Source organism: Poecile atricapillus, chromosome 4 (assembly GCF_030490865.1).
Source record: "Poecile atricapillus isolate bPoeAtr1 chromosome 4, bPoeAtr1.hap1, whole genome shotgun sequence".
Taxonomy (NCBI): Eukaryota; Metazoa; Chordata; class Aves; order Passeriformes; family Paridae; genus Poecile; species Poecile atricapillus.
Window position 1 is genome coordinate 50,406,128 of NC_081252.1, and position 21,726 is coordinate 50,427,853.

General features: G+C 38.6%; 1 protein-coding gene across 6 annotated transcripts in view; it reads right to left on the reverse strand.

Moving 5' to 3' along the window:
* The window catches only part of DCUN1D4 (defective in cullin neddylation 1 domain containing 4), a 37,560-nt gene extending 16,283 nt beyond the window's left edge, over nt 1-21,277 (reverse strand). The window contains exons 1-5 of one of the 6 annotated variants that reach the window (XM_058837067.1): nt 21,118-21,267; nt 12,075-12,145; nt 11,103-11,142; nt 5,196-5,225; nt 3,808-3,922 (exon numbers count right to left, since the gene is read on the reverse strand). In XM_058837067.1, the coding sequence (XP_058693050.1) occupies nt 3,808-3,922; nt 5,196-5,225; nt 11,103-11,142; nt 12,075-12,145; nt 21,118-21,235 (374 nt within the window). In that variant the 5' untranslated portion in view covers nt 21,236-21,267. Of the gene's footprint in view, nt 1-3,807; nt 3,923-5,195; nt 5,226-11,102; nt 11,143-12,074; nt 12,146-21,117 lie in introns of those variants that run through there. The other 5 variants (XM_058837068.1, XM_058837071.1, XM_058837070.1 and 2 more) reach the window with 5 other exon arrangements.
* Between the last annotated feature and the right edge of the window lie 449 nt (nt 21,278-21,726).

Below are 21,726 nucleotides of genomic sequence, written 5' to 3' on the forward strand. Positions count from 1 at the left end.
CTATGGCAGCTGAGAACAAAGGCAATCTGCAAGGGGCAGGACCAAACCAGTTGGTAAACAACAACAGAATAAAAACCAAACCAACTCTCAACACAAAATGTTTTGAAAACTTTGAAAGTTAGTACACCTTATGTTAATGACACTGTGTTGTCAAAAATTGCACTTTTCCACTATAGAGTATTGAGATTACTAATCAATAAAGAAAGCCTTTCTTCATGTTAGTAGGCCCTTTCATGGTTCCTATACATTAAGGGTAAATTAATTGAAAACATTTATCTAATTGTTTGAAAATATAAATTTCAGGGAAGTAGATAAATATTCCTAGTTTTCATTCTCCTAAAGTGACAACATCCATTACGGCAATACTTTTGCCCTCAGTGTAATTCCAGAATAAGGAGTAGAATTATTTTTTAAACGAGACTGTCAAAACCCAATACATTATATTATACAGCTCATTTTTTCCCTGTTTGGCTAGATATTGTGTAACAGATAAGCAGCATAAGACAACTACCCAGTGAGGACTATCATTTTACCTAGCAAGTATCTTTACATGAATCTTGCTTTACCTCTCTGAAGATGCTTAACACAGTGATGGAAGAACAATGTACAGAACATGTAATTTTAACTCCAATTTGAAAATATGCTATATCATGACAGTTTTAAGTACAATAAAGTCAAGACTGTGATACTGAGATGAAAATACCATCTAAGTCTTCAAGTCATTATGCTCAGGTTAGTATGTGTTCAACTGTTTACCTCCAACAGCTATTCTTTAAGGCAAGATAAATCCTACTATAACATACTGAGTTCTTTTTATTATACATCATCTGGTATAAAAATTCCCTCCCACTGAAACACTACATTCATGCATGGTTCATGCTGATGCTATGAGCACTAATTAAGAGAATTCAAGTTCTTATTATGTAAGGGTGGAATACTAATGAACATGTTTGGAGTCTTCCACAATCAGTTTATGCACTAGGTCAGCATATCCAAATAATTTCACAACTAGATTTGTTCCTATGAATGTTTTTCCTCAACTGCCTGTGCATTCCACTAATGCTTTTGAGATGAGGCTGTATTCCTAACAGTCTAGAATTAACAGCGTAAGACAGTTTCTTAAGACTCTTAAAGGCATAAACTTAAACATATCTTCTCCTTCAGTACAGAGACCTGCTGAAAGAAACTTTACAGAAGAAAGCGTATCTAAAAATATTGCGATCAGATTTGAAGAAATTATAGGAATGAATTAAAAATAGTGAAGATTGAAAATATGACCCAACAAAACACTCCATTACAGATTTAAAAAAAAAAAAAAGCAATTTTTTTTAATGGACAAATCAGGAGAAATCATCAACATTCAGTCTCAGCTGCAGTAACACCATTAATGATGACATACCTTGCAAATCTTTGGACTACTACCCAATATTTTCACACTGAGGATACTTGCAATTACTGAATTTGTTAATGTTGACCCTGTAAGTATGCCACTGTAACTGAGAAACACTCAAAAACTTATGCCATTCCAGTAAGTATCTGAGGTGACAAATCACTTCTGTTAGGAAATACAGTCTCTTCTGTAGAAGACTGTGTAGTTTTTCATACACTGAATGCCTTTCTTCACTTAATACAGAATCCACACAGACTAATGTCCCATAAAGGCTTATCCTGAGTTACTAGAATGCAGCTTCTAGGAAGTCTGTCTCTAAACCAGAAGCTGAAAACTGGGCCTAGGAGCTCCTTACTCTATAAACTGGCATTCCACTATCCACATTATTTTTACTGTATTCTCTGCAATGTAAGCAGAACTGGCTTTGCAAAGTAGGTATGCTACAGCACACCGCTGTAGAGTTTCCTGATTTCAACTGATTTCTGCTCAACTAACTGAGATGTCTGATCCAAAAACCAAATTTGACAGATACAAACGCCACCTGACAAAATAAGCATGGAAGTAGATGACTACTTTTTGACTAACCTGTTTACATATCACAGGGGTAAAAATCCTTTCTTGAAGGTAAATACAGCTTCAAGACCAAGCAGAATGTCCAGCAAATAATTTCATATTGCCAGTCATGCTGAAATAAAAAACTGTTTTCTTGAAGACCAAAACAAAAGAAACACTCTGGGGAGCAACGAAAGCTCAAAAACCTTTACAGGAAGACAGTCAGATACAAACTGGAACCACATCAGAGGATATTACCCCATGGTTCATGACTAGCAGATCTGGTTTCTCCTCCAATTCTAAAAGCAGGCTAAGGTCTTCCTTTTATTAAAGGCTTATATGGCAGTAAAATGAAGACTAGATCCATTAGTTATAAACTGGGAGGCAGATATAAAAAGAATCCTTCAAATTACATTTTCAACAAGCTCTTGAAAACCATTAAATATCTAGTATTCATAGAGGAAAAAAATCAGGTTTTTATCATTTTCTTAAGTAATTACACAAATCAGTATTTCTTACAAGAAAGCAAGCTTACTTTCTAGGGGGTTGCTTTTTTCTATCATCAGTGTCTTGGCTAAGGTAAGTAGAGTTCAGTTTTATGAACCTCTCTATATTCTAGAAACAGTCTATCCTTGTATTGCTTCCACATTGTATGCCTATCTTTGAATAAGCTGTAATGTCCTCTATCAACTATTTAGTTTTTATATTTCATCATTTCTGAAAAGCAACAAAAGATACTAAGAACATGAATTGCTTTTTTTTCTAGTTAGTGTTACAAAGCAATGAAAGAGAGTGTTGAAATCTTTCTTCTGCATCAGCAGATCATTTAATAAATTCCAGTGCAGTTACAGTTGTGCAACCCTATTAAACATAATGGAGTTATAGGGGCATGACCAGAGGCTTAATTTGGCTACCAGTATTTTTCTTACTCATGCTACAGTATAAAAAGGAGAGAACCCAGCCTGACAGGAGAAAAATGCCTCTTTTAACCTCCTTGAAGGTACTTGCTATGGAAGCATATGTTTTCTGAGACACCACTAGTACATGAACATAACAGAGCTCAAATTCTATTGACTGATGCAGTGCCAAGCTAACTTTCTAGTTGTATAAGCCACTTTTCAACATCAGAATAGACTTGCACCTATCATGCAGGAGTGTACAGTTCTATACTGCCTCAAGTTCTGAATTTAGTCCACATAAATAGTGATTCTTGCACACGGGGAGCACATTCAATGAATTCGGAATGAATCAGTTAACACACTACACATACTGGAAATCCAACATTTGCAGAGGTTTCAGCTATCCACTATCTATGCCAGAAGAATACACTGTTCATGCACACTCCTATTTGGCTTCTGTTGTGCAGTGAGAAGCGCCTCAATAACCATGGAACCACTGGCTATCACCTTACCTGGCAATTTCTCCTTATATGTTTAGTATCAAATCATAACATAACAGGGAGAGACTAGCAGGATTTCAAGAGCTGAGTGGACTGTAACTGCATTCACTTTTTTGACAGGCCAGAGATTGATAATATCCAATGCAGATCTTTTGCATGTATATGGGGAAAATACTCCTGTATCTCATAGAAGTTGTTTCTGAACAAACAAGTATGTATTTTGACAGCTGGCAACTAGGGCAAGGAGAAGTTGCCTACATGCTTCTTGTGCATCTAGAGAAAGGTGAGATGCAAACTGAACCTACATATACTTATCAATAGCCCGCAGTTCAATCACCAGCTATGGTTCCACAAGGAGAAACCAAGCAAATTTCAATATAATTTCCATTAGTACTTAAACACATGATATATCAGCTATTCAACTTTAGATATTCCATCAGTCTTAGCTCATGGTAAGATGACATACCCATCATGTCTACTTTTCTTAGCAGATAAATCATCTCCTGCTGCAGGTCTCCTCTTTTTCCTTGGAGGCATCACTTTACTAAAGCAGTCTGATGAACTGCAAGACCGAAGACTTCCTACAGAGGGAATTAAAAACACCAGCACAAAGAAATGAAACTGTTGCAGACCAGTTAAACTGTGTCCACTAATAGGCATATTACAAAGGGAAGGAAAGGAAGTTAGGGGATTTAAAAATTATAAAAGAAATTGTCTCCTTTTAATAGCAAAATCCATCTCACTTTTACATGGTATTCTATGACCAGACTTCCATTAAGGTCAAAAGTACTACACCAAAATGTACAGTAGCACTAGCATTACTTCAGTCTAACAGCAGTCAGTCAAGAACTGACACTATCCTGAAGAAGTATTTAGGTCCTCAAAAAGTCATCTTTATTTTCAGTCATTTATTCAAATCACAGCTTCTAAGAGTTGATCATTGCTTTTTGAAATACAGATGTGAGTGAACCTCTAGAAAAAAGAACCCTTTCTTTTCAAGCCCCAAGTTTTTTGTGATACAGAGAGCAAGAGGTAGGAAAGGTTTTGTTTGTTCTTTGGTGAGAAGTTTTTTTTCAGGTTTGTTTTTGTTTTTTCATTTTGCAGGGACAGGAAGAGACATTCATCAACTACTGGGGAAAAAAAGTAAGTGGCTGGCTGTATTATTTGAACTGAATAGTTCTCAAAAAATGAGGTCCCCAAGTAGGAAATAGCCAATTCAACACACTGATGCCAATCAGGTGGCAGTCTTTCCATCCCCTTCTCTCAGCTACATACTCCTATGTCTCTGGTAACTCTTCAGTGTGCCAATCCAGCACACCAAACCTGTAGATCATTAACCAAAGGAAAAAAAGAGTAACAACTTTCTGTACATTAGCACAAGAAAGAGCACAGGACCAGCCCTTTTGACCACAGCAAGTCATTAAATTGCTTTTGCTGTCTCATGAAAACATGACTAACACTCTGGGCAAAATTTTGTCCTACTTTTGTATGCTGAAGACCACACTGACACCTGAGAAAGCTGTGTGTAAGAGCAGCTCAAAGAGCTATCACAGCTCTGTTACACAGAGAATTTGAAAAGAAGAGAGAAGCAAGGTATAAAAATCCAGACACAAAGCGATGCAAAAGAAATTTGCAAGAAAACATTAAGAACTCCAGCATTCCTAAGCTAGCTTCTCTTTGCTACAACAGCATCCAGGTTTAGCTCTGCTCAATTAAGATGCCCACAAAATCTTTCATCTTACATCACAGCACAGAAGCAAGCAATAAAATTTTGACCGCTTTTTGATGCCAAGGGAACAGACTGAAATCAGAGGCCCAATTCCCAACAAATACTGACAGTGATCTTTTGCTTACCTATTCTTCGAATCTTTGAAAGGCTCTCTCCTGTTATAGGAGAAACACATGTAAGGAACCTTACAGCCTCACAGGCTTTGCTACATGTACGTTATTTCAAACATGCATGGAAACTTACACATAAGCACATATTTCTCTAATATTATGTAAGACATTCAACCCAATTCTTACATCAAGATGAACTAATCTGGTTTCAACTAATAAAGCTTTTGCGCTAAATATGCCTTCTTTGGTCTTATTTTTATATTCATTTCTATGTATTAAGAAGAAAATTAATCTCTCTAGTTCAAGAAACACTCTCCAATCCAAAAAATTCTTCCTATATATTCTTTTTTTTTAACCCTAAAGCACTCTCCCCATTACTGTCCCAGGAAAGTATGGCCATACACTGTCTTTTTGAAAGAGAAGAGCACTGTAAATTCAAAATTATAATTTAACAAGTCGTCAAAAAAACTTACAAGTATTATACTCCATAAACTACTACCACAAAAAAAAAACATAATGGCTGTGTCAGAAGAACATACTTCTAGAAGCACTGCCCAGAATGCATTACAAAATTAAATTAATGACAATAGTACTTATTTTCTTCTCAAAAATATCAAATATATTTGAAACAAATAAGCCAAAGACCATAAAAAACTCACAGTACACCCAATGCATTTTACAAATTAAACAAACTAAGGAACCTGACCTGCTGAACATCATTTGTTACATCTGATTATGCCTGCACATTAATGATACTGAAAAAAAGGGTATTCTCATAAGTTACTGAACCTGTGACAGTTTATCTTTTAGATCAAATTTCTAAAAACTCTGCCAGTAAGTATTTTTTGAAAGCCTACACAGACTAAAAACACTTAAGATGACAGAAGAACTTAACAGATGGCTAGAAAGAGCCAACAGACTTAAGACACACACTGAACTTAATAAATGAAAATGTGATAGTGAATAACTCTTTTTGGAAAATATGCATTTACTTGAGTATAACCTGTAGCTATCTCATTCCTTTGAGAGCAAATGGATTGTTTTTAATTGACTTTCTTTTAAAAAAGTAAAAATCCATTTGTGATGGCCACAGGCATTGGCTGCTGGTAAAACGCAAGAATAAAAAAACGCACATTCCCCCTCACCCCCAACAAATTTGTGCAATTTACTGGTCTGTTGAATATGATAAGAAATATGCAAGGCCTCTGGGAAAAAAGAAGCACAGCAAAAGACAAAAATAAAATAAAATAAATAAAAGTAAAATAAAACAGTTATAGAATAGAGAAATCATTTTGTCAGACCTGCAACCCCATACAAACCAAAGAATTTAACTCAATAATTCCTGCTTGGATTCTTTGCCTCCTTAAATGATAGGATATTTTTAAGATTGGTGAACTTGTTTTAAAGTTTTAAACTGATCACAGAATTCACTACAATCCAATTTCTCCAATGACTCCAATGAAAAACTTGTACCCTTTTTGGTTTGAATGTATCTAGTTGCAGCTCTCAAACTGACAGAAAGGGGAAGAAAAGAGACAGCTCAGAAATTGGAAAGTGGCTATTAAATGCACACATACACTGCCCTCACACACTGACAGCACACAGACACCAGGTGGACAAACATATTGTAAATGCTTTCAGAGACATAGTATCTTAACTGAGGTTAGGAGCAAGTCTTCACTAGGCTTTAGCTGTTGAATAATCTCTGAACTACTAAAAACAGGATTTTAAAGCATTTCAAAGCATTTCTTTTGCCACTAAAATTGGTGTATTAAATTTGAAGGGCAGTTATAATTTCTGTGTATTAGCAACAGAATATTTCTTTCATTTTCATATAAAGCTAGAAATTATCAGTTAGGGTTTTTTTTAGTTTGAACTCCAGCAATTTCTTAATTTACAACACAAATCACTAAGTAGCAATATTAACCTTTCCTACACAGAGCTTTCTAATTCTAAATCTAATTTCTAGGTCTAGCAGTGCACAACTGATTTCACTTCCCAAAGGTCTATCTGCAAACAAATATGCAGCTACCTCTGACTACATGCAAATTTGACAGAATTTTACTTACCAAGTGCAGCTTCGCTGATCTGATTATCTTCAAAGTTTCTCCCTCCTAGGCCTCAACTCAAGACTGACAGAACCTCCTAGTTCTCACTGGTTTTTTGGCACTTGAAGCTAGCATTTGCAAGATAGAGCCTCCAAATGGCTGCTGAAGAGACCACCACCAGCCAAAAGTCTGCCGAGTTTAAATGCTGTTTGCCAAACATCCTATTCAATACTTCCAAATTTGCAGGAGACAAAGCTTCCAAAGGGAAGTATCAATTCAAGAGCTAAAATTCACCCTAGGAAATTTAAAACAATATACAAAATAAAACCCACAGGAGAAGGGCAGTCTTAGAATAGCAACAAAACGAGAATAAACAAAAGAAAAAAAAAGTCAGTAAAAAAGAGCTTTACAAGCTGTGCCCCTACAGAAATGATTTACAGGCATGGAATTTTCACCTTCTCTAGATAAAGCCTGTGAGGAATCCTGCTCTTCTGATGCATCAGAAGAAGGATGCTTCAAACGAAAAATAATTAGAAACTCTGAATGCTGAAGCAATTGGGAAGATATAGCTGCCCAGTTAATAATGCAACAAAACGACCACAAGCACAGTTAACAATCATCAATTTTCAGACACAAGATGAGAAAACTAAGATACTCATCAAAACATTGAACAACTTGCAAAAGGAAAAACCACCTTCTGTGTTGAATTCCACACTACAGAATTGCTCTGGACTCAAAAAGGTTTCTTCTCTAATATAACAAAAGAAAACAGCAGAGGCAAAAGCAATTTCTCCCCCTCCAAAGCATCAAGAACAGCAATGAAGCCTTCTTTTTGTTGAAGATATTACCTCACTGTTTTAAACAAGCCAGGTTGACAGCAGGAAGCATAATTTTAAAGACTTCTCAGTCTGGATAAGTAAATCACAATTTAATTACCAAATCATGACTTTAAGCTATTAACAACCTGCTAGATCTGGAGTTAAGACATAAAAACAACCATGTTTTCAAATGTGAGTTTTCCAAATTAATGCATATACATACTAAAAGAAAAATAAACTGTTTACAGAATCTGAATGCCTGCTGTTTTTACACCTACAAACAGGTGAAAAGGCAAAGGCCCATGACATATTTGAAGTCTATCGTATTTTTCAGATAGATATGCATACTGAATAATAGTACATGAGACTGTAATCATTGTAGGGGACTGGAATTTTGAAACAAGATCAATCTTAGCTCTCAAATCACTGAAGGAATTTTGAAACTACCATTTCCCTACAGCTCTTTGATGTTTTAAGGCCTGGTTTCAGAAAGGAAGTTTGGCTAATAGTTAGAAAAGATACAATTTGCTTCAGGTAATTTAAATGTCTAACACATTTTTTGTTAGCTTAGAAACAGCTGCTTTGAAGTAAATGAAATATGCATTTAAAAGTTAATATTATTATTAATAAATATTAACCTAAAACTAAGATTTTTTTTAATAGCTTTTAGAAATCCCAACCAAATTTAGATAAGCATGTATTAAGTTATCCCCAAAAAAAAGTCCACAATGTAATGACAATAACCATGATAATTATGTAGGAAAATGAAGAGCAATCTTTAAGAATAAGGCCTAGGCCAGATTTGATGTTAAATAATTTCAGAACTGCAAAAAACCTTTATATGGGCTTGGCAACATTCAAACCTTTTGCAATGGTTCTTAACCTGATTTTCAAATGAGTTCTAGTCACAGAATCTCAAATTCACAGCACTTATGCAGTTCTATAAATTGTGTAACAAAATTAATAGGTCTTGACAACTTCTTACTGAGAAGCAGAAGTTCCGAAAGTTTAGGCACATTGAAATCAAACAATTTGCAAAAGTAACTCTTCATAGATTCACGCAAGTCCCTCCAAGTAAATGTTTCAGAAGGTGTCAAGTCCCATACAAAACAGAAATAGGAGAGCTCACTGTACTACATTCTCAATGGCCAAAATATCTCCTTGCATGTTTATTTGTCCTCATATGAGTCAAATCGAATACACATTTCAACTGAGCATGCCTGAAACTTATGCAAATATTTGGGCTTCATCTCTTCTTACAAGAAGACATAAAATATGGCAGGAACATAAGAAATAGTGGAAATAATATATGAAGATGAGGAGGGAACCTGGCATTACCAACCTCTACTTTTGTTCTCATTTCATATTTGTTTCTGGTTTGAAAGGTTCTTTTACAATTATTGCAAAAAATCACACTCTTTAGTAGGATTTTGTGCCCCAACTCATTCAACAGTCATGTTTAAACTTTTGAAATAGCTTAATTCAAACAACACAATGCAGGCAATAGGATACCATCAGTGTCAGTATAAAACTGTTCATCAAAGCTAGTAACATGCTCAAGCACCTTCTAATAGAGATAATGAGAGTGCCAAAGCTAATTTCTTGTACTTTATGACAGAAGTGCTAGGCAAGAGCAAGACAAATTCCAAATAACTCAAGTACATCAACACTTACTGATTAGTGAGAGAAGGGGACTACCTCAATGCTTCACAACAGGTCTTGGTGATCAAGAGTAAACATTTTCATACATGAAATCAGTATGTAGCTGTTCAGTTTATAGCACCTGGGTCACATAGGAGAAAATTCCAAGTCTCCATCACAAGATGGGAGAAAACAACAGTTCTAAAATATGGACATCAAAATCCGTAACTGTCTTGATCTGTCAGAACCTCTTTTTCAGAGGCTTTTAATTTGCATGATGAGCTAATTTCAAGTATCAAGTCACTAACCACAGCGAACTAAAGTATTTCAGAGAAGCCTTTTGTGGCTGGGGTTCAAGCATGAAACAGTCACCTGCTGCTGTAGAGAGGAGGGTGCATAATCTGTCCAATCCCAAGCAATGCAGTCCTGTACATATCTTCTCATTGCTCTAGGCTAAGAGTGTGCTAGATTTCTAACTGTGTGCCAGAAATCTCCAGGAGGAGCTGACAGCTCTCTCCACTTTCCTAAATGCTCAAGGTAACATCAGCAAATATAGCCATCACCTCAGGACAGTGATAAAGCTGTGAGTCAGACGGTAGGACATACATGGTCAGTTATAAAGAATAGTTCTGCTGAGTGAATGACAAGGGCTTGAAGCCAGTAAGTTATTTCCCTCCCTCCTCAGGTATCATGCCTGAAACACAGAAAGGAAAGAAGAAAAATCAAGGAAACTGCCAGCTCACAAGCAAAAGTTCAAAAGGAGGTAAGAACTCTTGCAAAACATCAAGTCACAAAGCTCAAATGCTGACAAATCAAGAATGGCAGGAACCTGGTACCAGGCACCTGAGAAGAAGGTCTCAAAAAATTATGACATCTCATTGAACAAAACACAGATGTGAGCTTATAAACAGATACAACTCAGACACTGACTGAAAATCTGCACAAGAAACAGAAATAACCTGCATAAGAATCAGTCAGGAAAAAAGCTGGTTGTTTGGAGCACAGCATTTAAACTCGGTCACAAGCATTACAACAGCCAGAAGACATCTTGCATCTGTTCTGCTCTTACTAAAGCTCTTTCAAGACTCAAAATACTGTAAGAACATGGATATACTGTGGCCCATCAGGTTGAGTCCCAGGAGTGAGAGAAATTTTTAATTAAGTCTTCTAAACTAAGAGATAGTAAATTACAGATACTGCTGAAACCTGTTCAAGTCCTTCATAATTGAATAAATTAAAAGCACAAATACCTATTTTGAAAAAAAAAAAAAAACCAAACTAAGAAAGCCTGGCACTTGCTTCCTAAAATTCCTTTAGTCCTCTAAAACATCATTTTCAGTTATATTAGAAAGACTTGTTTAATAAAGTACATTTAAATTGTTTCAATCTCTTCTTACTGCACCCCTATTAAATACCTGTCTGGTGATCGTCTTGACCAACGTCCTCTGTCAGATTCTGCAAGAAACAGGAATGATGCAGTTAAACAAAATGGTGATCTTTATTCTTCTGTACTAGTTTTAATTTTACTTGACATTAATATTCATCCTAACTACTTAAGGATCATCTATGATTGCAGTGTTTGTATTTTCAGCTAATATTTACCTAAAAAGTTAGCCTTGCAAATTTACCTAAAAAGTTCAAGTAAACTGAATTTGATATTTTTAAGTTTTTTTCAATCAAAAACATATCAAATTTTTTCAGAGTGGAAATAACTACCCGTTAGCTGGGGAACTGGCATTATTGTATTGAACAATCCCACCAATAAATGCAGCATTAGAAAGACTGCATTTACCATTTAGCACAGAAATGGCTTTGCTTTAGGATAAACACACATGTTCCAAAGGAAACTGATTTAAAAAAACCCTGAAATCTTGGAAACAAGTTACTCCCTTCCACAGGCAGGGTCTTTTCCACTAAATTTGCAGTGTACACACAGAAGCTGAATCACCTTTTCCAGATATGGTTGCAATAAAACAAATGTAAATGTGCAACACATAAGTAGAATGAGTCTTCAAAAAACCCTTGTTTCACTTTTTGCATGGATGTAAGAGGACAATCAGTATGTTTCCAGAAGAACTGTAGGAAACTGGGCAACTATGACGATCACCATCACTTAATCACTAAATGTATCCAAGAAAGCTGCTTGTAGGGAGGCAACATCTAAATCCAACATTCAAACAAAGCTCAAACTCCACTCTGACTTCTGGAGCATAATCTTTCACCTTTTATTTATACTGCTTATCTCTTCACCAATTCAAACCCAACAGCCCTTCATACAACAAGGCAGTTATAATTTTTAGAAGTGTAATCACTTAATGATTTCAATCATTAAATATTCTGGACCAAAGCCCTAGCTATTCTACTAAGAGAAAATGGCAAGTCATTACCAGCCTATTGAGGGTGTGGTAAATCTTGTGAATATTTGCCAGTGTTGATAGATGAGAATTCAGTTGAAAATCTAGAGGGGGGGAAAAGAAAAAGATTTTAAACTTCTGGTTTCCAGATGCAGCAGTCATGATCTTCCTATGTTCTGGCTATTTAATAAAATTATCACAGAACTATAAAATAAGAGTCATCTCAATACTTTTTCAGCACTGACATTTTCAACACTTGAGTAGAATAACTGAAATCTGCGAAAAGATATCCTACATATGCATTTTTCTTAAGGCATGGATGAGCCTCAGCAGAAGTACAGCCAACTACAGCTGAATAAAAAAAAAATTACAACTTTTTTTCCTTTACATTGGGAATCATTATAACTTACATGTTACCCAGTCCTTCTGTTTCATCTATTCCAAAACCAAGTACCATTGAACATTCTAAAATCATTAATAAAAATCCTAATTCTTAAAAAATCTGATTTTATTAATACACATGTACTTGCCTTTACACTAATTTCCTTGCAAAAATAAGTGACTAGAATACACTTGCACAGTTGAAACACAGCTTTTTAATAAGAAACCAAAGGTCACAACGCAGCAGCTGTGAAGACGAGCCAAAAATCCTGATAATAATATATTCTGACACTTCTTGGAAGAAGTCATAGCATAGATGTTAATTTTGCTTCCATGCTCCAAATATAAAACACTTGAGTTTGCTTCAGTTGCTAAAGAGCAACAAACTAATTTTTCTCTATTCTTTTGAATTCCCTATTTTTGCTAGGAATGTGGCAAGAACAAAACTGGAAAGCAAGTAATTTACAAAAGAACAGCTGAGATCCAGCCAGACAGCATGCAAACCAAGAAGAATCGCAGAATCTGAACACAAACCAGCCAAGAGGCCTTAAAGACAGCCAACTACTGTAGAGCATCTCCACTTAAACTAAAAATAAATTAGCTACCACACTAGAACTCCTGTGCCAAAACACTCTAGAGAAATATACTGTATTCTAAGCAAACTTCTTCTCTACGTGAAAAGTTTCTGTATGTGCCTAGTGTCACTACCCAGCTAATGCACTAAAGCATTTCTAATATGAGAAATATAATTTGGCTTTGCCCAGGAGCTGATGCAAGATGCAAGTAAGGTCAAAAGCATAATTCCCTTATTTCCATCCAGAGCATTTCAAAGAAGTGCTCTCAAGATACATTTAAGATGACCCAGATAAACAAGAGTCATCATTAAACATCCAACTGCCAAGTCAGTGAAACACACTGCTATGAAGTTAACAAGTGGAACTGAAGAAACTGCCTTCTCTAAGAAGTGTACTTGTTACACACATCACTGTGGAATTCTCTTGTCACAGTGAATTTAAAAAAAAAATAAATCAAAAGATACTTGTAGGAATCATACATTTCATTCATTATGTTAGCCAGCGGATCATTTAATTAATTGCTACCTATTTCTTAACATGCTGTCCCCAATCCACCGCAGCAATACAATTGCTCTAAGTCAGAGGTACTAGACATGGAATTTCCAATTTTAGCTAACCTTATATACACAAAGACCATCCAGATCTTCTTACCAAGCTACAATAGGAAGGTCTTGAACCTTGAACAAGGTGCTAGAGTTTTTCCTGTGTTAAGTGCGCAATAAAGCTCCATTTTTGCTAGTCAAACAATACTAAGCAGAACCATTCTGCAAGAAAAAAATAATCCTGAGTTTCTTAGTCAACCCTCAATTCAATATGAAGCAATGAGAAACAACAAAAGGAGGGGGGGACAAACAGGAGTGAGGAAAACAGGAAACATAAAAGTCATTCTGAGGAGGGCCAGATTAAAAGATAAGACTTGATTTGTTAACTGGCAGATCAGACTAAACTTTCTGGAATATGAATTTTACAGTTTCCCTTGTTGCTTAGCCTGAAATCTATGAAGAACATGAGTCATTAGAGAAACCAGAAATATCTAGAGGTAAGAAGCTGAGAACACTAAGCAAATATTTATTTATTCTAATCTAATATTAACTTTAGATAGAACTCTTTAAAATGTTTGGAAAATATTCTAAAATTACAAATATATATATAGGTATCACCTTTGAAACAAAACATTCCTAGGCACTTCAAAACATAGTTCATGCCAGTATGTTGTACATGTCCACTGGAAATATCCATACAATTTTAAGCTGCTGCTTCAGAAAGAGGTTACATAATTATGATGGACTTAGCAGGGTTATACACATATATTTTACAGTTATTATACAAGAAATATCACACCATACACTGTATGAATATAGAGGACTGGAGTCCAATGTTTTCTTTCCTTCAAGGAGAAGCTTGCACAGTGTAGGGATATTACCTAAAACTGAAAACAGGTGTCTTTCACAGTTATAAAAGCAAATGCAAGCAGCATCCATTAAATCAGGGAAGTTAAATTACAGCTCAAGTTATTCTCTAAATTGGTCAGTGGGTCAGTGTTTGCTTTATTTATTTTTCAAGAATAATACACAGACTATCCCATGTCACTGTGAAAAACCCTATTTTGAAAAAAAAAATATTTTTTTTAGAAACAAAATCCAAAAAATAACACCTCCCATGCTCAAATAATACTATCTGGGAAATTAGCAAAAATAGCACTGATCAACAGTGGTCAAGATGGCAAGTAGTTGGACAGCTAGCTGCAACTGTATTCTTCAGGAACACACTCTCTCCCCTCCACCTCCCAAACTTTCCACACATGCTTATGCAGCCTCCAAAATTATGCCTGCTGATCCCCTTGGTCAGCCCACTACACTTGGAATCTTATCCACAAAATAAATAAACAAACAAACCCTGCCAGCCCAATGCTCTGAATCAGATCACCAAGAAGCTGCAACATCAACTGAGTTAAGAAACAGGAAAGGTCTTCTGAAGTGGGAGCACAACAGTCTCTCGTGGCAGCAGCAATGTGTTGTGTTAATCCACCTGTCCATCCCAGCGCCACTAGGAGAGGAGCAACACATCACATGAAGCTACACACTCAACAGCCGCTTGTATGAGCTTTACATGAATAATGCCATCATGGGTGAAGCTGTTTTTCACCTGAAGACAAGAGTTTCAAAGGACATGAATTGGTTGGAATTTTTTTTCCCTACAGAAACTGCAACCAGCTCTGGGGTCCTCAGCACAGGAAAGACATGGACCTGCTGGAGCAAGGTCACAAAGGCAACTGGAGGAATGGAACACCTCTCCTATGAAGAAAGGCTGAGAGCTAGGGTTGTTCAGTGGGGAGAACAAAAGAGAGATCGTTTAGCACTTTAAGTGCACTTAGAGTACTTTAAGGGGACTTTCAAGAAAACTAGAGAGGGACTTTCCAGAAGAGCACACGGTGACAGGGCAAGGAGGAATGGCTTCAAACTGAGAGTAGGTTTAGATTAGATATAAATAAGAAATTCTTTACTGTGAGGGTAAATACCTTGGCAGAGGTTGCCCAAAGAAGCTGTGAATGCCCTAAGCCTACAGTGTGAGGCTGGATGGGGCTCTGAGCTCTGGTCACGGTGGAAGGTATCCATGCCCATGGCAGGGGCATTGGAGCTAGATTATCTTTCAGGTCTATTCCACTTCAAGCCATTCTACAATTCTGACATACCATGCATTTTATTGACCTCGAATCAGAAGAAGGAAACCTGCTTGTTTTGTGAATACTGAAAGATGATATGTGGAAAGCTTGCTATGACTTTAAGGGTGTATGTCAAACAAGCATACATATTTTGTTGATTAAATTATTTTTCATGCAGAAGGTAGCTGATCTTCAGTGGGGTCTGAAGCAATGAAAATTCCATATGGTATTAAATACTTTGCAGTAATTCAGAATGTAATGGCAAAAAAAAAAAAAAAAAAGAGTACCTGCCTGAACAAAATCTTTAACTTAGTTGCTGCTGTGGAAATTTAAAGCTTGGACAAAACACGCTACAGGGTGCAGCACAAGCTATTAAAAACCTAGTAAAAAATTAACAGTAGTAGTAAACAAGAGATCAGCTGACTCCAAGTTTCCTTTAAAAGCTTCTCATTTTTTAAGCAAATTGAAAATCTGTACAAAATCTCACTTTAACAGTAAGTCTAAAAATACTTATCCTTAATAGATAGGCTATATGTACAATATTAAAATTTAAATATAGAAAATAGCAGTAGTAATAACATAATAGTAATTCTTGCTGCTTAGATACACTGGTAAACTCAGAAAAAAAAAAAAAAGAGAAAACACACATCAGGCAAAATCATACCTAAAAATTAAAATAGCATGCTCAGGCTATTTAATTGCTTTCCTTGCTTTCAAGTAATAGAGCTAGGAAAAAACTTGTAGTAGTACTGGCAGTAATAATTTGAAGTTCTGTTGCCTTCGTTAGCTTTAAATAAACTTTACTTGTTAAAAAAAGAATAATTTTATATTCTATGAAATATACTATTTTATGTTCTGTAGTCTACTTACATAATTACATAATTATCCTAATAGCAATACAATTTACATTGATGAATTGATTAATAAACTTAGAAGTTCAGATCTGAAACCTACACTTGTTGAAAGCCTTTAACACTTACGTTCAGAAAGCAAAGTTTTTGTATTCATTACTAAATACAGAAGGCAAAAGAAAAACATACATCATTCTTATTTACACAAAAACTTAACACATCTGAAGACTGAGAACCCCAAACTTCAGTGCAGAGAAGAGCTGACTCTGAATTCCTGTTAAACACAGGATTAAAAATCTATTTCCAATGTGTCTGTAGCTGTATCCCTACAGGCCGCGACATCCTATACCAGGGCCAACCTGCAGAAAAATCCTTTCCCCCAGTCCATCATGTGAAAACAAGCCTTGGGTCAAGGGAGGCAGAGAACAGGCTTGAAAAGCAGGCTCTCTCTTGATTTGGTGTGGTCAAATAAAGGGCATGATTCAGAAAGTAAAGAAAACAGAAGTGAATTCCAGCTTGGAAAGTAAGGACATGCAATTATATGGGATGACCCAATCTATGTTGAGGAGCATCAGGACCTAGCCATTAAAGCTAAAGACACGACACTGCAGAATGTTTCTCCTGCCCACCTGCACACAGAACTGCACCAAGCTCAGAGCTACTGCTGACACTGGTGGTATCCAAAACCCACAGTTGCAAATTTGTGTACATTTTCCAAACACAACAGCCTAAAATGTTCTGAAGCAAAACACAGATTGACTTAAGCTAGTAAATAAAAAACCCAACAGAAAACCCAAACAACAAAATACAGTAGGAGTTACTACATGCACTCTAAAATCATTTAAAGGTAAACATTCAGATTCAACTCTTAACATTTGGTATTACTGCTCAGAATAACTACTGCAACAAAATATCTTAAGATCGCTGCATGCTACATAGATAGGAAAAAGCATAATTCTTTTTTGCTCCAACAGGAACAAATCTTTATTCCACCTAGGTGTTTCAGGAGTACCCTAATCTGAAGGATTTTTACAAAAAGAGCCACAGCAGTTTAAAGTTAATTTAGAATTTTAAAGCAATTTAAGCAGTGCAAAATTTCTGTAACTGCTACTTTAGTTTGAATACATTTCTGTTTACCTTTAATTGATTGAACTAATAAGAGCTAGGCTCATTCTCCTATACCAACACATAGGATAAAATACTCAGCACAACTGGCTCATGGCAGGATTTGGGTTTGCCTGGGAAGGGATGATTTTGGTTGGATGTCTGGTGCTATATAGCAAAGACCTAACACAAAGTGGGTTTCTGGTGCAAAACATCTGATTCTGTTGATGAAAAGTGTTCATCCAGTCTAACACTTATTCCACCATCAGATTAAGTCAAACAAGTGTCAGTGAGCTAGTTTTGCATCATTGGCTGCCTTGACCTGAGAGCTGTTTGCAAGCATTACTCTTAAGTTCATGCTCAGTGTCATCTGGCATCCTATAAAGGCCATAAAGCTAATGCAAACTTTTTATCTTGTGGTCTAGCTAATTCAGCAGAAATGCAACCCTGTCAAGCACACACTACTGGGGTATCCAGCACCATGCACATCTGGTATGCACCACAATGGAGCTGCAACAGCCTAGGAACAGCTATGCCAGTCAAAAGCATTACAGTCCCAGCTGCTTGCTTCTTCCTCCCTGCCAAAATTTACTGACCCCACAGCTCTGCCAGCCATGGCCACTTCAGGCAAGAAATCAGTTTAAGACAACTTAAGAGCTAACCCAGGTACATTTATTTGACTGAGTGGATTAGAGAGTGCTCCTACAAACCACTTTACCAACAGAGCAATTGAAGCAGTAATCTACAGCTAATGAGCAATAATAAGCAGCTGCAGCAAACACAGCCACACATCGGCATCAAGTGTGTGACACCAGTCAGTTCCCCAGGCCAAGCTAAAGCCTTGTAGCTCTAACTATAGAGATATGTATATAATATAATATAATATATATATATATGTATATAACCATCTATATACACATAATTTTACATTTAAATACACACGCCCCTCATGAATGGGGCTCTATCTCTTTGTGAGCCAAAAGTAATAATTCTGTTTAATGTCAGATCATGATTCTAAATAAATCAATTTAATTGGACAGTACAACAAAAACGCTGGCACATTTAAATTAAGGGTTCTGCTTCAAACCTCTGTTAGTAGTCTTACTTACAGTATAAGAAATAACCACACCATTAAATGCTCTAATATTTAAATTGCATACAAGAGTTGAACACTTTCACAGGATGTACTGTACTTCCTAGTGCTATGCTTTTTGGCAAGCATAAGACAGACAAATTAAGCAAGTTATCTTCTGCTTGAAGACACAAACAAAACTAGGAACCAATGCTTTGAGAAAACCCAGTCTTTGCTTTCAATACCTGCAGAGAAAGTGTGGGAGGAGGGAAATTAAAGAAAACACAGGATTAATAATTCACTAAGAGCACAAAAAGTACTCAGACAAAAATAAATTTAAATTAAGTGCTGCAATTACACAAATAAGAGTTCACCCTGATAGAACAGAATGAAGAAAAGCAGTAAGAAAACATTTTACCTGCCTAATTCAACCTATTGCATGGTCTTGTACAGAGAAGCTTCTCCAATTACAGCTGCAAGAAACTTTTAAGCAAACATCTTCAAAAGAAAAAAGGAAAGTTGATTTCCTCATATAATGTGAAAAATGTGTATTCAGAAAATAAAACCGAGACTGAACAAAAATGTATTAATGGAGTTTATATCATAAGAACAGATGAGGATCTAAGAACAATCAAAAAGGTGACTCAAAATAAACTTTCAGTCTACCACAGAGACTACCATAACCCAGCTTCTGTATGGGCAAAGCTATGCTATAAACACTTCTTGCTTCAAGCATTTAGATCAACGAAAAAAAAACCCTACCACTACGAAGCTACAGATAATGAAATTAGCTAATTTAGGGAAACATAGGTATTTAAAATAACACACATACAAGCAAAAAAAAAAAAAAATTTGAGGTGTAAGATTTGATCACTCCACAGCACATTTTTAATGGAAAGCCAGTAACACCGAATGCTGAGGAAGAGTACACTTTCTATTTTCTGCAGACAAGTTTAAATTCTTAAAAAAAATTTAAATCACTATGTAGTCTAAACATCCTACAAGAGGGAGCCTTAGAATATTTGTAACTGTAACTCACACGTGTATATAATGAGGACCTGTATTTTGTTTTGGACGGGGCACATGACAAAAGACATTGAACAGAAGGCATGTTCTAGAATAATTACCCTTCCATTTCTAATATGAGGCAATTATTTCTGCTTTAATGGCAGCATTTACCACCAACACATAATGATCCCTAAATGTAAAGGTAAAATACACCAGAACCACTAAAAAATTATATAATCTTATGAGTTAGAGCCTTCACCAGGCTGCCCCCTCTACGACATCTCATTTTGAGAGACACAGAAGGATTCAAGAAAATCCAGGCATTATGCAGCATTTCTTCCCACCACTGCTTTCAGGACTTTGTCCAAAAGTGAGACCATCGTTAATTAACGCACGACCAAAGCATCAATTTTCATTATCTTTCCCATAAGCAAGTTCTACAGTAATAAGGCATCTCAGAGCTGCAACTCCTTTCGCAGTGAGGACACGTTCCTGGGAGACTTCACAGGGACGTCGCTGTGGCAGGACAGCTTTGTGCCCGGGACGAGAGCCTGGTCTCTCCCCAGGATGCGGACGGTGCCTATCTCTGAACCCCGGCAACCCCACGGCCACGCAGATGTATGACCCCCCGCGCCATGCAACTCATCTACAGCAGGCGGTGCCTGCTGCTCGGAACGCAGAGAAACTACGGCGGAGACAAAGCCCTCGCTACGCTCCTCCGAAACAGGCGGCGCGGTGCCCCCGCGCTCCCCAGGGCGGGCGGGTCCGGCTGAGGGTCCGCGGGGCGGGGGCGGCACACCGAGTCGCCGCACGGCCCGCTGGGATTTGTAGTCCGCCACGCCGCCTCCCGCTACCCCGTTGCGTGGGGCCGCAGCCGCAGGGACTCCACCTCCCACCATGCGCCGCGGCTCCAGTACCCCGCACAAGCAACCCGGTTCTCCCGCACCGACCCGGCGGAACCCGCTGAATTCACCACCTCCCGTCTTCCCCTACACATGCAGCTCCGGAGCCCGCGCTCCCCTCGGCAGTCCCGGCTCTCTCACAGCCGGCCACGAGGGCAGGCCGGAGCCTCATCCGCTCGCCGGCCGGGTCGGGCAAACTGCGTCACACCCTCCGAGCGCCCCCGGCCCTCTCCGGTGCGGCTGCTCCCGCCCGTTCCCGCCCCCGCCCCCCGGGGGAGTGCGCCGAGGGCCGCGGGGCTCCCGCTGTCCCCGCGGGGGCCCCACCGCCAGGCACGTACACACCGCCCCGCTCCGCGGCGGTCCCGCACCCGCGGGCCTGAACGCTTCCCCGGCATCGGGAGTCCCGGTGGCGCGTTCGGCCAAGCCTCACGGGTCAGAGGCAAGAGAAACCACCCCCAGCCGGGCGGTTCTTTCGGCCAAGCAGCGGGGCGGGCGGCGGGCCCGGCCTCGGCGCTACTCACTGACAGCGGCGGCATCCGAGTGCATTTTCGTGCAGCGCTGCACACGCCGCCGGCCCGGCCCGGCTCCTGCCCTGCTCCCAATCCAGAGCCTGGGCACGGACACCCCCGCCCCGCCCATTGCCCGCGCCCATTGGTTCGGGCTGCCGGGGGACGCGGCGAGTTCCGCCCTCTTACTGGGTAAGGCTCCTGCCACTCTGTCCCCGCCTGCCCCGCACCTCCGCCCCGGCCTCCCATTGGGCAGAAGGCTGAGGCGGCCGCGCCTCCCTCCGCTCTGACTGGGCTCTGGCGCTGCCACTTTTTCCCGGCCTTTAAAGCGCGTGCAAAGAGCACCACTTTGTGTCACCCGCGGCGCTGATTGGCTATGGGGGACCAGCGGCCACGCCCACATACCGATACGATTGGCTGATCTTGGAAGGGGCGTGACCTCGGGGCTGCCCCGCCCTTCAGGGGCTGCGGGCGCGCGGGGAGTGCCCGGGCCGGGGGGGGGGGGGGGGGGAGGGCTGGACTGCGGTACTTTTTTGTTGCTCCGTGATCCCCACGCGTTGTGGCCAAATCACCGGCTAGTCTAGGAAGATTTCCTTATTTCTTCCATCTCCCTCTTCCAAAGTA